This window comes from Oncorhynchus gorbuscha, linkage group LG04 (assembly GCF_021184085.1).
Source record: "Oncorhynchus gorbuscha isolate QuinsamMale2020 ecotype Even-year linkage group LG04, OgorEven_v1.0, whole genome shotgun sequence".
NCBI lineage: Eukaryota > Metazoa > Chordata > Actinopteri > Salmoniformes > Salmonidae > Oncorhynchus > Oncorhynchus gorbuscha.
Genome location: NC_060176.1, coordinates 14,348,212 through 14,363,271, shown reverse-complemented (window position 1 = coordinate 14,363,271; position 15,060 = coordinate 14,348,212). Strand labels below are relative to the sequence as shown.

At 41.2% G+C, this 15,060-nt stretch overlaps 2 protein-coding genes across 2 annotated transcripts in view; both read left to right on the top strand.

Annotated features, from left to right (window-relative positions):
- The window catches only part of LOC124033696 (transcription factor 25-like), a 31,133-nt gene extending 26,514 nt beyond the window's left edge, over positions 1–4,619 (top strand). The window contains exon 18 of the mRNA XM_046345883.1: positions 3,379–4,619. Coding sequence (XP_046201839.1) covers positions 3,379–3,546 — 168 coding nt within the window. The 3' untranslated portion in view covers positions 3,547–4,619. The remainder of the gene's footprint in view (positions 1–3,378) is intronic.
- A 7,721-nt stretch (positions 4,620–12,340) lies between these two features.
- LOC124033107 (melanocyte-stimulating hormone receptor-like) lies at positions 12,341–14,040 on the top strand. Its single transcript, XM_046345046.1, has one exon. It carries the CDS (start codon positions 12,842–12,844, stop codon positions 13,856–13,858), a length of 1,017 nt encoding a protein of 338 aa, XP_046201002.1. The 5' UTR covers positions 12,341–12,841; the 3' UTR covers positions 13,859–14,040.
- The last annotated feature ends 1,020 nt before the right edge of the window (positions 14,041–15,060 follow it).

Here is a 15,060-nt window from a genome sequence, read left to right as displayed (position 1 = left end):
GATCATAGGGTTCTGACAGGATGGAAGGGAACATTGATTAGCTGGAGTTTGGGTAGCTATTCCCTAACACTCTGGAGGTTTCTGAATGGATCAACCATACAACTAATTTCATGCCTATTTGTGCTGTGGCCAAGCCTGAGAAAGTGCTTCTAAGTAGCTTCCTACTCCACTAGATGTACTGCAGTTTATCCACATTAAGTCTACAGTGGCGTAACTTCGCCACAGAATAACGGGTTTCTCTGTTGGAACTAACCAATATGACCCATGAAGAACATGCTCTTGTCTTGAAATAGTGTTTGCTGGCGCGTTTTGGACAGGTCCGAACGATGTTGACTCATTGATGATGTTATGTAGTGTCTGACTCTGACCTCTATCTGATTTCTGATGACACAGTCTGATCACGATCTACAACCGACACTTTGTGACGAGACATCGGAGGCCGAACAAAGTTTGGCTCTATCATTTGATCGTGGAGACAGGATGACGAGGCAAACTTGGCTTTTGGTACAAGAACTCTTGATTGACTCTGTGTTTTGTATGGTCAAGCTTGATTTGAAACAGTTTACTGCTATGGATTGACTAACATAGCCTCTCTTTGATGCACTGTTTTTAATGGTGCGTTACTCGAGTCCTGTTGAAGCAGAACCGAAAACTGTTGTATTTCAAGAGAGAGTCTTGATTCCTCTGACTCAGTGTTGTCCATGGCATCCAACGAGTGGGCATGTACTGTCCGCCCCATTGCCCCCTGCTTCTCAGGCAGACTGGAGAGGAGGAAAAGAGTGGGCAGTGTCACACAGGGTGAAATACACAAGAGACAGATGGTGACAAACACCCCTGGAGAGGAGAGGATAAACACTCAGCTAGCCTATATTTACACACCACATTGTCTCTCGTCATGTTGACCTACTTCAGAACATTCATTTGTCTATAAAAAAAGATCCACATGATCAAAACATCAATGGACAGTATACATGTGTGGGAGTGATTTTTATATTTGATGAGGTGTCCTACACTGACTGGCAGTGTGTTGCCATGTAACGTTGTGCAGTGGGATGCAACGTAATGTGAAGGAAGCAAACATCGTGTCCCATTTTACTCACGCCAATGCCCATGCTAGTTCGGTGTGTAGCTGTCCATGCTAGTGATTAGAGGACATGTGGCTAATTGTAAAGATAATCACTAATGTGGACCATCAACCTGGGCGCTCCAGTGTCCTCAGGTCCTCCTGTGCCACAACTGGCCATGTAAGTTCCAGAAACACCCACTGACCAACAGAAGCACACATGCCCAGCTTTTTAACCAATGCCCAGCGTTTTAACCAATGCCCAGCTTTTTAACCAATGCCCAGCGTTTTAACCAATGCCCAGCGTTTTAACCAATGCCCAGCGTTTTAACCAATGCCCAGCGTTTTAACCAATGCCCAGCTTTTTAACCAATGCCCAGCGTTTTAACCAATGCCCAGCGTTTTAACCAATGCCCGGCTTTTTAACCAATGCCCGGCATTTTAACCAATGCCCAGCTTTTTAACCAATGCCCAGCGTTTTAACCAATGCCCAGCGTTTTAACCAATGCCCAGCGTTTTAACCAATGCCCAGCTTTTTAACCAATGCCCAGCTTTTTAACCAATGCCCAGCGTTTTAACCAATGCCCAGCGTTTTAACCAATGCCCAGCGTTTTAACCAATGCCCAGCGTTTTAACCAATGCCCAGCTTTTTAACCAATGCCCAGCTTTTTAACCAATGCCCAGCTTTTTAACCAATGCCCAGCTTTTTAACCAATGCCCAGCGTTTTTATGCAGCTAGTTTTAAAGCATCTTGAGACTTATCTGATTAGGAAGAGGAAGAGATGCAATTAGGATAAGAATGAGACTGTTTAGGAGGAAGAGATATGCCGTCTGCTTGCAGTTGTTTTATTGCACTAGAATAGCTACAGTGTTATCCAACAGGTCTGAAATCACAATTTAGGTGTGGAAAATTAAGTCAGCCCATGATCACAGAGGACCTGCGTGTTGGAAAGGAAATGAATCTAGTAAATGGATGTTCTGTGTGAAAATCCTGAAACACTTAGACACAAAACATTGACATGCTGTATGTCACCAAGGCTCGTACAAAGGTCCTGTTTGTCTCTTAAAATGAATTTGAAACATTTTGAACCTGAAAGAGAAAGGAGAGAATAATGTGGTGTTCTTTAGAAATGGCATTGTGCTTTTCCTGGTGAATTTAAGCAACACATACACAGTGTATTTGGGAAGTATTCAGACCCCTTGACTTTTTCCACATTTTGTTACATTACAGCCTTATTCTAAAATTGATTAAATACATTTTCTACACACAATATCAAATAATAAAATAAAAAAATTAATGTTCCAAATTTATAAAAAAAATAAGAACAAATACCTTATTTACATAAGTATTCAGACCCTTTGCTATAAGGTTTGAAATTGACCTCAGGTGCATCGTGTTTCCATTGATCACCCTTTTTTATTTATTTGTATTTTTTTACCCCTTTTTTCTCCCGAATTTCGTGGCATCCAATTGGTAGTTACAGTCTTGTCTCATCGCTGCAACTCCCGTACGGATTCGGGAGAGGCGAAGGTCGAGAGCCATGCATCCTCCGAAACGCAACCCAACCAAGCCACACTGCTTCTTGACACAATGCCCACTTAACACTGAACCCAGCCGCATCAATGTGTCGGAGGAAACAACATACACCTAGTGACCTTGTCAGCGTGCATTGCGCCCTGCCCGCCACAGGAGTCGCTAGTGCGTGATGGGACAAGGTCATCCCTGCCCGGCCAAACCCTCCCCACACCAGGCGATGCTGGGCAAATTGTGCGCTGCCCCATGGGTCTCCCGGTCGCAGCCGGCTGCAACAGAGCCTGGACTCAAAATCTCTAGTGGCCTTAGACCACTGCGCCACTCGGGAGGCCCCTCCATTGATCATCCTTGAGATGTTTCAACAACTTGATTGGAGTCCACCTGTGGTAAATTCAATTGATTGGACATGATTTGGAAAGGCAAACACCTGTCTGTAACATCCCACAGTTGACAGTGTATGTCAGTGCAAAAACCAAGCCATGATGTCAAAAGACTTGTCCGTAGACCTCTGAGACAGGATTGTGTCGAGGCACAGATCTGGGGAAGGGTGCAAAACATTTTCTGCAGCATTGAAGGTTCCCAAGAACACAGTGGCCTCCATCATTCTCATTCTTTTTTGTACACAAAAAATATTTAGAATAAGGCTGTAACGTAACAGAATGTGGAATATATCTAGGGATCTGAATACTTTCCGAAGGTACTTTATACACACACACTTCCGTATTATCATGTTCAGTAATGATTATAATTACTGCTCACTCTCTAGTCACTGTCTCTGCAGGGTGAGCCGATGCCACAGGATGACCTGGAAGTAGCTCAAGCGGGTCGGGAGCTGAACCAGGAAGTAAATCGTCTGATGGTGGCCATGAGGGACATGCTGGCCAACATCCAGTTTCAGGAGCCACCTAGAGAGGACAACCCTGACAGAGACGAGGGGGAGTGGGACTGAGATGAGGAGGATACAGAGAGAGGTGGAGTGAGACTTGAGGGAGGGGTACATAGAGATGGGAATTGATAGAAGAAAATAAAAGGTTGATTAAGATGAATGGAGGTTGAGTACAGCAGGGTGGTAGGAGGATGAAGAGTGACGGAATAGATCCAGTGAGGGTAGAAGTAACAGATGTACTGTAACCTTAAAGAAAGAAATGGCAGGTCATCTATATGACTCGAACATCAAACCAACTCTCCCTTTCTGATATAGGCACAGTAGTATCACCTCTTCCTCCTGTCATCGTCAAGACAGTCCACCAGCCCTCTCTCCTTCCTCATGTTGTCCCATTCTCTTTCCTCAGGACAGTTGTTCTTAATGATCTAGAAGATCAGGAGGCTGCGTTCATTAAGAAATAAACTTGTTCAGTTGTTCTTTAAATCTTTTTTAAAGGAACATTGCTTATCAAAAAAATGAATATTGTGTTTCATCAGAAGGATAATTGTGCCCTACTGCTATAGTATATTTGAAGTGGAAATATTTTTTGATTGAATAAATCACTATGGTGTTGTCTTAGCAACCCAACGTCGAACACGCATTGACAGTCTACTGCCATATGGGTTGATGAGAGTCAGGTTAAAGGTTAATGAGTATCTGATAAAAGTCAGAATTATACAGTAATTCACCTTGTGAGTGGAACAAATGGACTTAAATTCTTCTTCCATTTTTAATATTGGCCATAACTTTTATTTTTAACTTTGACTCCCAATTAACCCTGTTCATTATTGCTAAGACAACAGCGTTTTAAATTCTATCTGATTTTGAGGATTAAACTCAAACTGATCAGGATATTTTTCTGTTGTGATTCTCTATAAAGAGGTATTTTGACCTTACCTGAAATCAATTCTAGGCTGTTTCTTAACTAGGGCCCGAAGTTGGTCCCAATGAGGTCATGTTGGCAGGAAAAACTCCTGGCCCAAGTCATCTGTTAATATCAGGAAGGGATTGCATCCAACCCACTACTGTAAATACTCTGCTTAGAAATCATTTATTACACAAGCTAATGTAAAGACAATAAACTTGCTGTGGTTCAATATTGACTTGAGTAAAAATACATTATATTTCATAATTAATCTCTTTCTAGGCCAATAGGGGGTTCATTCTGTGTCTTAGCCTCCCAAGCCGCCTGATCATGAGTGTTCGCTGCACGGTGAGTGGTAATCAGTCTAGAAATAGCAAGGCTATCTGTGTCCACCATCCCAAAATATCTGTCCTTACACTTCTCTTGAAGTCTTTGATGCTGAGAAGATTAACTGGTAAGTGTTATCTGATATGCAGTCAGTCAGTTGTTGCTAATGCATCTGCCACTACTCAATCTGAGGACACTGCTTCTCAGGTTCCCGTTATAATAGAGCAGTGTTACCCAAACTTGGTCCTCGGCACCCCAAGGGGTGCACGTTGTGGTTTTTGCCCTAACACTACACAGCTGATTCAAATGATCAAAGCTTGATGATTAGTTGATTATTTGAATCAGCTGTATAGTGCTAGGGGGGGAAACTAAATAGACACTCCTTGGGGTCTCGAGGACCGAGTTTGGGAAGCCCTGCAATAGAGAGTCTTACGTATGTTCTATTGGAGCTTGTTCCAATATCAGTTTACTAGGGAAATGACTGAGTCTATCCCTAGTGTCCTTTTATGACCCTGGAATGACCAGAATATTTATTAGTCATATTTTGCCAGCCTGCATTCATGAGCACTCTTTCTCTCTGTCTGGTCTCATGGGGGTCAAAAGTTGTTTTGATCTTCTTGTTGGTGACCTTAGCTAACCTGTTTCTAACGGAATATCTGTCCACCGAAGCTTTATGATATTCAGTATTAAGTTCATTCGTTGAAATGTGGTGTGTTGTATTCAGTAATTTCTCATGAATTCAAGATGCCATGTGTCCTCTAGCTGGCTTCGCTCCCCATTTTGGAGGGAATATTCTATATTATTTTCAACCAAATGTTCTGTCTCCCAGTCTTGGAAAAAGTACTCCGTTTCATACTTGAGTTAAAGTAAAGATACCTTACAAGAAAATTACTCAAGTAAAAGTGAAAGTCACAGAGTAAAATACTACTAGAGTAAAAGTTTAAAGTATTTTGTTTTAAAAAAACTTAAGTATCAAAAGTAAATGGAATTGCTCAAATGTACTCAAGTATCAAAAGTAAAAGTATAAATCAATTCAAGTTCCTTATTTTAAGCAAACCAGATGGCACAATTGGCACAAAAAAAAATGTTTTATCGACGGACAGCCATGGGCACACTGACCTGGCGGACTCACTAAACACATGCTTTGTTTGTAAATTGTCAGAGGTAGTAGGGATGATCAGGGATGTTCTCTTGATAAGTGTGTGAATTGGACCATTTTCCTGTCAAAATGTAACGAGTACTTTTGGGTGTCAGGGAAAATGTATGGAGTAAAAAGTACATTATTTTAGTTTGGAATGTAGTAAAGTAAAAGTGGGATGGTCTCTTACTTTTGCCACATAGTCTTTCAAGGACAATAACTTGGACTCTTTTAATCCCCCGGAGAACACTTCACTTATCAAATTACTTGGCAGAATCAGTGACACACAACCAAAAGATGGAGGAAATAAATCATCAAAAGTAATATGAAACAGTGGTGGAAAAAGTACCCAATTGTCATACTTGAGGAAAAGTAAAGATACCTTAATAGAAAATGACTCGAGTGAAAGTCACCCAGTATAAAGCATTTCACATTCCTTATAACCAGACAGGAGCATTTTCTTGTTTTTATTTATTTATTTAAGGCTAGTATTTTTCTCCATAGCAATGGTGTAATATACTTACATAAAAATACTTTAAAGTACTACTTTAGTAGTTTTGTGGGGTATCTGTACTTTTAAAAGTTGTATAAATATAAATAGTAAAGTACCGATATCCCAAAAAAACAACTAAGTAATACTTAAGTATTTTTTACTTAAGTACTTTTTACACCCAAAAGTATTCCTTACATTTTGAATGCTTAGCAGGACAGGAAAATGATCTAATTCACACACTTATCAAGACAACATCCCTGGTCATCCCTACTGCCTCTGATCTGGCAGACTCACTAAACACATGCTTTGTTTGTAAATGTAAATAATAAACTTTTTTAATGGTGCCGTCTGGGTTTGCTTAATATAAGCAATGTGAAATGATTTATACTTTTACTTTTGATACTTAAGTATATTTAAAACTAAATACTTTTGACTTTTGCTAAAGTAGGATTTTACTGGGTGACTTTTACTTTGAGCCATTTTCTATTAAGGTATCTTTACTTTTCCTCAAGTATGACAATTGGGTACTTTTTCCACCACTGTTCCATATTACTTTTGATGATTTATTTCCTCCATCTTTTGGTTGTGTGTCGCTGATTCTTCCAAGTAATTTGATAAGTGAGATGTTTCCTGGGGATTTAAAAGAGTCCCAAGTTATTGTCCTTGAAAGACCATCTGGCAAAAGGAAGAGACCATCCCATGATACTCATTTGCATAATTGCCTAGTTTTCATTCCCTTGAAATAGTCCAGAAATATGCTGTTTCCTATCAGAGGATGTATAAATGAAAGCAGAGTCAAAGGGTACACCGCCGCTCACACACACACACTCAAAAACCATACTCGCTTAAAAGACACCCACATCAACAACACACATACATCCACTCTGTACTGTTTTGAATAGAACCACATGGTGGTAGACCACAGTTGGTAGACTGCTGTTCAAACGAGGGCCTTGTTCCAGAGTTTACCTGCAGCTACTGCAGTGCCTGGGTCACGAGGGGTGTTCATGTGAGATCTACCCTCTTCCCTGCTAAGACATGTCCCCACGAGCAAATGGTCGGTAATGTTCACTGTGACATTAAGTACATTCCCAGCTCTATGTGAGCCTCGGGGTCAGAGGAGGATGGGACTATTAGAGACATATCTATAATTTGTAAAATCTCCCTCTGGGGCAAGACAAAGGTTCTTAACATTCAGAATGAACTGAAGTCCTACATCACAGTACATCGATAAATCTAGAGAAATCTATAACGTGGGTAAATCTTTCTCTATTGGATTAGAGAAACTACTGAACATTTAGAACTGTAAATAACTAAATCCAGGGAAATCGATAAATTCAGTACATCTTGATCTATTCAGTTTCTCCTTGTAACATTCTCCATATTGCTTTCTATCAACTGTGGGTAGAAAAGTTTAAATGATTCATACATATTTTCCATTTCACCTACAGTTATGTAGAAAGGTGTTAATTAGTATGTTTTACTAATGGTTTATTATAAGCATGGTTGGAATTTTGGGGAATACTCTAGAAAGTTTCCAAAGTGAAATCATTTCGTCATGTAAAACTGTGTGTGTGTGTGGGGGGGGGGTTACGTAGAAGATTTTACAATGATGAGTTCCCAGACTTCTTCCATCTCCACCCCTGATTGTAAGTGTTTATCATTTTAAAGTTAAAGCTGGTACAGTTTTGCCTGCTGGGATGTAATATTCCATGGTTAGTTCAAGGCCACTGTAAAATAACTATATTTGGTTATGAGACATTGCTTTAAGAAACACCCTGTGAAACGGCAGGAGCATTGATCAGCACTTGTAATAGACCTTTAACGGTGTACTGGAGTTGAACTGGGGTTAACGTACACTACCAGTCAAAAGTTTTAGAACACCTACTCATTCAAGGGTTTTTCTTTTCTTTTTACTATTTTCTTCAAATAGCCACCCTTTACCTTGATGACAGCTTTGCACACGCTTGGCATTCTCTCTGTGCTGTGCTCACTTGAACAGAAAGGTGGCACGGCTGTCCTTCGTGGGCAAATTTTGTCATCAAAGTCTGGCATTCTCTGGAATATTGGTGCTTTCAATACAGGTGTCTTGAACTCACTGAAGTCTGAGATTTTCCAAGTTTCCAGTTTTGAGCGCGGCTGAAATCATTCTGGTTTGACGGCATGGCCAATGTTGAATGTTTATCCTTTTAAGCTTGGAAAATAGACCCTCGAATGCAGACTTGGACAACACACCCACTCCACTGAATAGCAGGCTAGTGATTGCTTTGCAATGCTTGCAGTTAACCACAAAAAATGTATCTTCATTATTTCTCTTCCTACAACAAGGATGGAAAAGGATTTGCCAGATTGTCGACTTGATTCATGATGATGACGGCTATCTTGCTTGCTAAGATTTTGAAAGTATGATGTTGACATGATCAGTCCAATCAGAGCTACTGTAGATATAACGTGATTTGACAGAATTTATCTGTGACTAATGACCTTGAGCTTTCTTGTTGCTACCTTATGTCATGCCTTATTGGAATGGATTTATTGATAATATCTGTTGGGGAAAAGTGTGGATGTTGCCACACACATACCTACTTGTTAACAAAGTTAAGGAAGTTTCCTTTAAAATTATTCATAAATATTATCCTGCCAACCACTATATGAAGAAGTTTAAGGAAAATATCAAATCAAATTGCTCCTTTTGTAATGACCACACATGTATGCATGTAAGAAAACTGTGGCAAGACATCAGTAGGTTTATAATTGAACACATTTATGAAGATTTTACACTATTGTGGAGAGATGTACTGTTTGGATTCTTTACATACAATAGAAATAAGCAGAATCATTTTTATGTAATTAATTTCATTATTCTTTTGGCCAAATTTCATATACACAAATGTAAATTTACAAACAGAATACCACATTTTCGTACCCTACAAAAAGAAATTGAACTGTATTTTAAGATGGTTAAAAGCTCTACTAACAAAAAAGCTGTTAGAATTGTAAGTATATGCATGTTCCTTAAGGTCCTTGTGTAATTGTAATGTGATATTGTACCCCCTAGCTCGATTGTCTATTGTTTGTAATCTATGTATGCTTGTGTTCCCTCATGTGCTTTATGTATTGATTTGATATTAAAAATAAAAACAATTTTAAAGCTTTCTTGTTGCTTGAATTCCCAAGTGTCCCCATGAGTGACAGAACACTGAGCCAATCACAGCGCAACTAGAGAACATTACCAACCCCTACGTTTTCTGCTGGCTGCCCCACCACAGAAAGCATTGAGCTAGGCTGAAACACCTTCATTTTGGAGCTGCCTTCCTCAAGAAAGCAAACAAGAGATATTTGAATGTGGCTTTGTTAAGTAAAAATTGTACATTGTTACATCGTATTAATGCCAAAATTACATTCAAAACACTTGGGGCTAAAAGCAGGTGGGGCTCTGCCACATCACTTATCATCTGTCCTATTGGGTCCCCCCTACCCCATCCAACCCCTCTTGTCTCTCTCTTGGACAGACAGAGTGACAGTCCAGACACACATATGGGAGTTGGATGCCTCTTTTGCAGAGTGTGTGTGATAGTCTGGTCTGAAGTTGTAGGATTGGTGCTCCTCAGCTAGAGGCTGATACAGATATGTGTCTGGCTCTGAGTGAATGGAGGATACTCCTTATCTCCCACTGACTATGGACAGTCTGGCTGCTTACAGTTGACACTGCTGCTCTCCACAGGTGAGAGGATGCTGCCTTTTGCACAAACTGCAGTTTGCGTGTGTGTAACGGATGTGAAACGGCTAGCTTAGTTAGCGGTGGTGTGCGCTAAATAGCGTTTCAATCAGTGACGTCACTTGCTCTGAGACTTTGAAGTAGTAGTTCCCCTTGCTCTGCAAGAGCCGCTGCTTTTGTGGAGCGATTGGAAACGATGCTTCGTTACTGTTGTTGATGAGTGCAGAGGGTCCCTGGTTCGCGCCCGGGTATGGGCGAGGGGACGGTATAAAGTTATACTGTTACATGTGTTATATCTCCCATGAAATCGCTAGAGGAAGAGGCTGGTTATGCAAACACTGAGATGAATTGTTTCAAAGGCTGGTGCCATAACACTTGGCATTTTGTTCAGAACTCTTTATGTGGTTTCCTCCAGCAGTGAGTATTCTCAGCTGTCACACGTTTTAACAAATATATATTGTTTTGGACATATTTTATGAACATTGTCAACTAAAATGATATATTTCATGTTATGGTTTAGGTTTTGTTTACAGTGATGTTGCTTCATGAGTCAGAACTCTCCTGAACACTGTGTGTTGTTATTGGGGGGTTGGGATGAGGTTCAACACACGAACTCAATTTGTCCATGTGTAGGCAGGCTACTGTAGCCTACGTGTTCCCTGAAGGGCAGCTTCTTGCGTCATCATTAACCTGAGGCTCCGCTTGTAGAGTGGCGAAGGGTTTCTGAAGTTGGAAAACGCTTTCTTCATTGCTCTACAACACGGTATAAAAACATTTACTCAAATAGTGATTGTAAGGAAGATATATTTTTTTAAAACTTCAGATTCAATGCAGCGGAGAAAAGAGCCCGCCCTTCTGTCATAATTGGCTCCGTACACAGGACAGGTAGTCCCCCACACACATACACACACAAAACCTGTCAAAATGGCTAATGGCTCTGCTGCAACTAGGTCACTACAAAAACCCTCGTGCCTAATGAACCAACCCATTCAATCGGGTTTGTCTATCCAAATCCCCTACCATTTGTTTTGGGTAATAGCACGCGTTACCGTTGATCTGGCATAGAACAAACATCTTGTTTGCGAGCCTTTACAACATTTATTCTTAAAACTTTATTGTAATTACACATGTATTTCGCAATTATATCAGAGAAGAAAAAGACTGCAACAGTTTGAGACATAATCATGAATGCATTTGCAATTGCGCACGGTGCATAAAGTTCCCATCCAAATACAGAAAAAAGGACAGGGAAATGAGCGCAGCGTGTCATTTTTTCAATTAACTGATTATTGTTGCCATTAAGAATCCCTTTCCTAATATTGAGTTGCACCCCCTTTTTCCATCAGAACAGCCTCAATTCATAGGGGCGTGGCCTTTTCAAGGTGTCGAAAGCGTTCCACAGGGATACTGGCCCATGTTTACTTCAATGCTTATTCCCACAGTTGTGTCAAGTTAGCTGGGTGTCCTTTGGGTGGTGGACCATTCTTGATACACACGGGAAACTGTTGAGCGTGGAAAAACCCAGCAGCGTTGCAGTTTTAGACACACTCAACCCGGTGCGTCTGGCGCCGTGTTGCCCATTCACCCTCTGTATGGCACACATACACAATCCATGTCTCAAGGTTTAAAAATCCTTCATTAACCTGTCTTCTCCCCTTCATCTACATTGATTGAAGAGGATTTAACAGGTGACATCAATAAGGGATCATAGTTTTCACCTGGTAAGTCTATGTCATGGAAAGAGCACGTGTTCCTAATGTTTTGTACACGCAGTGTATACCATGACCACCACACCATAGATAAGATAAAGGCTAAAGGCCTAAGACACAGGGCTGAGGCAGATGCATGTGTAGTAATAGCCCTTCCATAGTGTCTGGAGTGTCCCATGGGTATTCCTAATGTTTTTTTACAGTGTATTTGATGCAAGTGAAGTATGGTTTGTCTAAATCAATTGGCCACATCCACATCAGTTGTGCACAGTGCGGCGGTAAATAATATTTTAGTGCTGGGGGACATGTTCTCAATTACGTCTTTGAATGACTTAATTACGCTCAGGAGATTAGTAAGTACATCCATACTACACTCTCTCCATCCATTTTACTCCCTAATCTTGTTAAATATTTCCATGCGGGATCACGCGTTCATTAGAGTTTGTGTCAGTCTGAGAATCATGCGGTTGGCTTTCGCTATGAGAAAGGAGGAGTTAGAAAGGCGGTGGACCCTTAAGAACACACTGTCACTTTGTGCGCCTGAGAGCTCAGTTGGATAGGCCTCAGTTCACACATTAAGATTGCTTGGAGCCTACTTGGACGTACAAATGGTTTTCTCTCATGCGACCCAGCACCAAGTAGCTGTATTCAGACTCAGACTAGGATTCTCATCACTTGGAAGTACCATATATGGGCTGTGTGCAAAATACAGTTGGATAAACCTTTGAATCTAAACAGTTACTTGGGAAAGAGACGATTTCACATGGATGATTCTCCACTGTGAGCATCTGGGCTCTTCACTCTGTGTTAAAGTTCGTTCTGGAGACCTCCGTTTGTGGGAAAATATCACTCCAATTTCAGGGTTGCGACATAAACGTGACCTAAACTACTTTCACCTCACACATTCTGTGCTCTTTTTTTTCCTGCGGTCACAGTCCAGTTGAATAGGATATGATGTCTATAGAATAACTTGTTAATTCTGTTACACTATAGAGACCACAAAGAAAATATTTCAAGGCATTTTATTTCCACCTCATTCAGCAGCCTATTACAGCAAAGAGTAGCAGACATGGCGGACAACACGTCTCAACATAACTTCATCATGCACCACCACATGGAGCTGAGCACCCTCACCGTGTACAGGGAGAACAGCACCAACAACACCGGCGCCAGGGAGCAGAACTCTACGACCTGCTCGCTCCGCATTCCACAGGAGCTGTTCCTGACGCTGGGCCTCATTAGTCTGGTGGAGAACATTTTAGTGGTGCTGGCCATCATCAAGAACCGCAATCTGCACTCGCCCATGTACTACTTCATATGCTGCCTGGCCGTCTCCGACATGCTGGTCAGCGTCGCTAACGTGGTGGAGACCATAGTCATGTTGCTCACCGAACACGGGCTGCTAGTTGTCACACCTGAAATGCTGCGGCACCTGGACAACGTCATCGACATCATGAACTGCAGCTCGGTGGTGTCGTCGCTGTCCTTCCTGTGCACCATCGCCGCCGATCGATACATCACCATATTTTACGCGCTGCGTTACCACAGCATTATGACCACGCAGCGCGCCGTGACCATCATCGCGATGGTGTGGCTGACCAGCATCACCGCCAGCATACTTTTTATTGTCTACCACTCGCACACCGCCGTCATTGTATGCCTCGTCACCTTCTTCTGCATCACTCTCGTCTTCACCGCTGTGCTCTACATGCACATGTTCATCCTGGCGCACGTGCACTCGCGGCGCATCATGGCCATCTACAAGTCTCGCCGCCAGGGCACGAGCATGAAGGGCGCCATCACGCTCACTATCCTGCTAGGGGTCTTCATTCTCTGCTGGGGACCCTTCTTCCTCCACCTTATTCTCATACTCACCTGCCCCACGACCCCATTCTGCACCTGCTTTTTCAGCTACTTCAACCTCTTTCTCATCCTCATTATCTGTAACTCGCTCATCGACCCTCTCATCTACGCCTATAGGAGCCAGGAGCTTCGCAAGACACTCAAGGAGCTGCTCTTCTGCTCCTGCGTCACCTTTCGATGCGATTCCATACTTGAGTGTCTATTTCCATGGAAGTTCACGTGACTGCAGGATTTGTTCAGGAATACAATATTATTTGATATTTGTGGCACTATTAGGCGTATGCCTGCCGTTGTTGTTGAATTAACTGAAATACATGGTGAATGAGACCTCAGGTTGGATTGCGCACAACGGCACAGCCACGAATGGGACCTTTTACCAACCCCTGGCCTCTTCCATGTTGCAGGCCAAGCCATGTATGTATGTATGTATGTATGTATGTATGTATGTATGTATGTATGTATGTATGTATGTATGTATGTATGTATGTATGTATGTATGTATGTATGTATGTATGTATGTATGTATGTATGTATGTATGTATGTATGTATGTATGTGTATGTATGTGTGTGTGTGTGTGTGTGTGTGTGTGTGTGTGTGTGTGTGTGTGTGTGTGTGTGTGTGTGTGTGTGTGTGTGTGTGTGTGTGTGTGTGTGTGTATATGTATGCTATTCTTGCGTGTCGAATAAATACTTGAATCATAATCTGAAGCATTTATATCTAATTATACACAGCAAATGTGTGATCGGAATTGTAACACCCACAGTGTTAAATGTATCACTTTCTTGGAAATCATATTTTACCATCTCAAATAGCCTAGTGTTAAACTAACTAGCAAATTTCCACTTAAATTAACATTTTATAAGAGCTGATGCTGTTACACTTTCTCAGTGTTAGCGAATTAACACCTGTGGTGTTACAGTAACTAATTTTGGAGTGTTATTTTAACACTTTAGGGTGTAAAGACTGCACATTTATTTCCCAGTGTTACTATTTTGTCTGTATTTGTTAGTGACAGAAATTATTGTTGCATTCGATGGCTTTTAGTTTTCTAGCCTTCACCTAGTGAGTGACTAAGTGAATATTTGATCATAAAAATGTAATTATTTATGTTAATACATATACATTACTTTTTTTTAAATTATGTTGAACCAACATGGAGTAAACATTGATTTGAAGTCTGTGCCCAGGACAGGCCACATTAGCAAATCACATTATTCTGTCTTTCAAAGTGTTGTATAATTCCTATTGGAATCTAGTCAGTTTGCATATCCAACAACCACAACTGCAGTTAGAATGACTGCCAATGTAGGGAAGATTGATAAATGAGACTTCCTTAACCATCTCAACTGGAACAACCATCTCAATAATGGGTGAAATAAGGCCAACTACTTTCAGATTGGATTAGTTAGATGTTTTATTTATT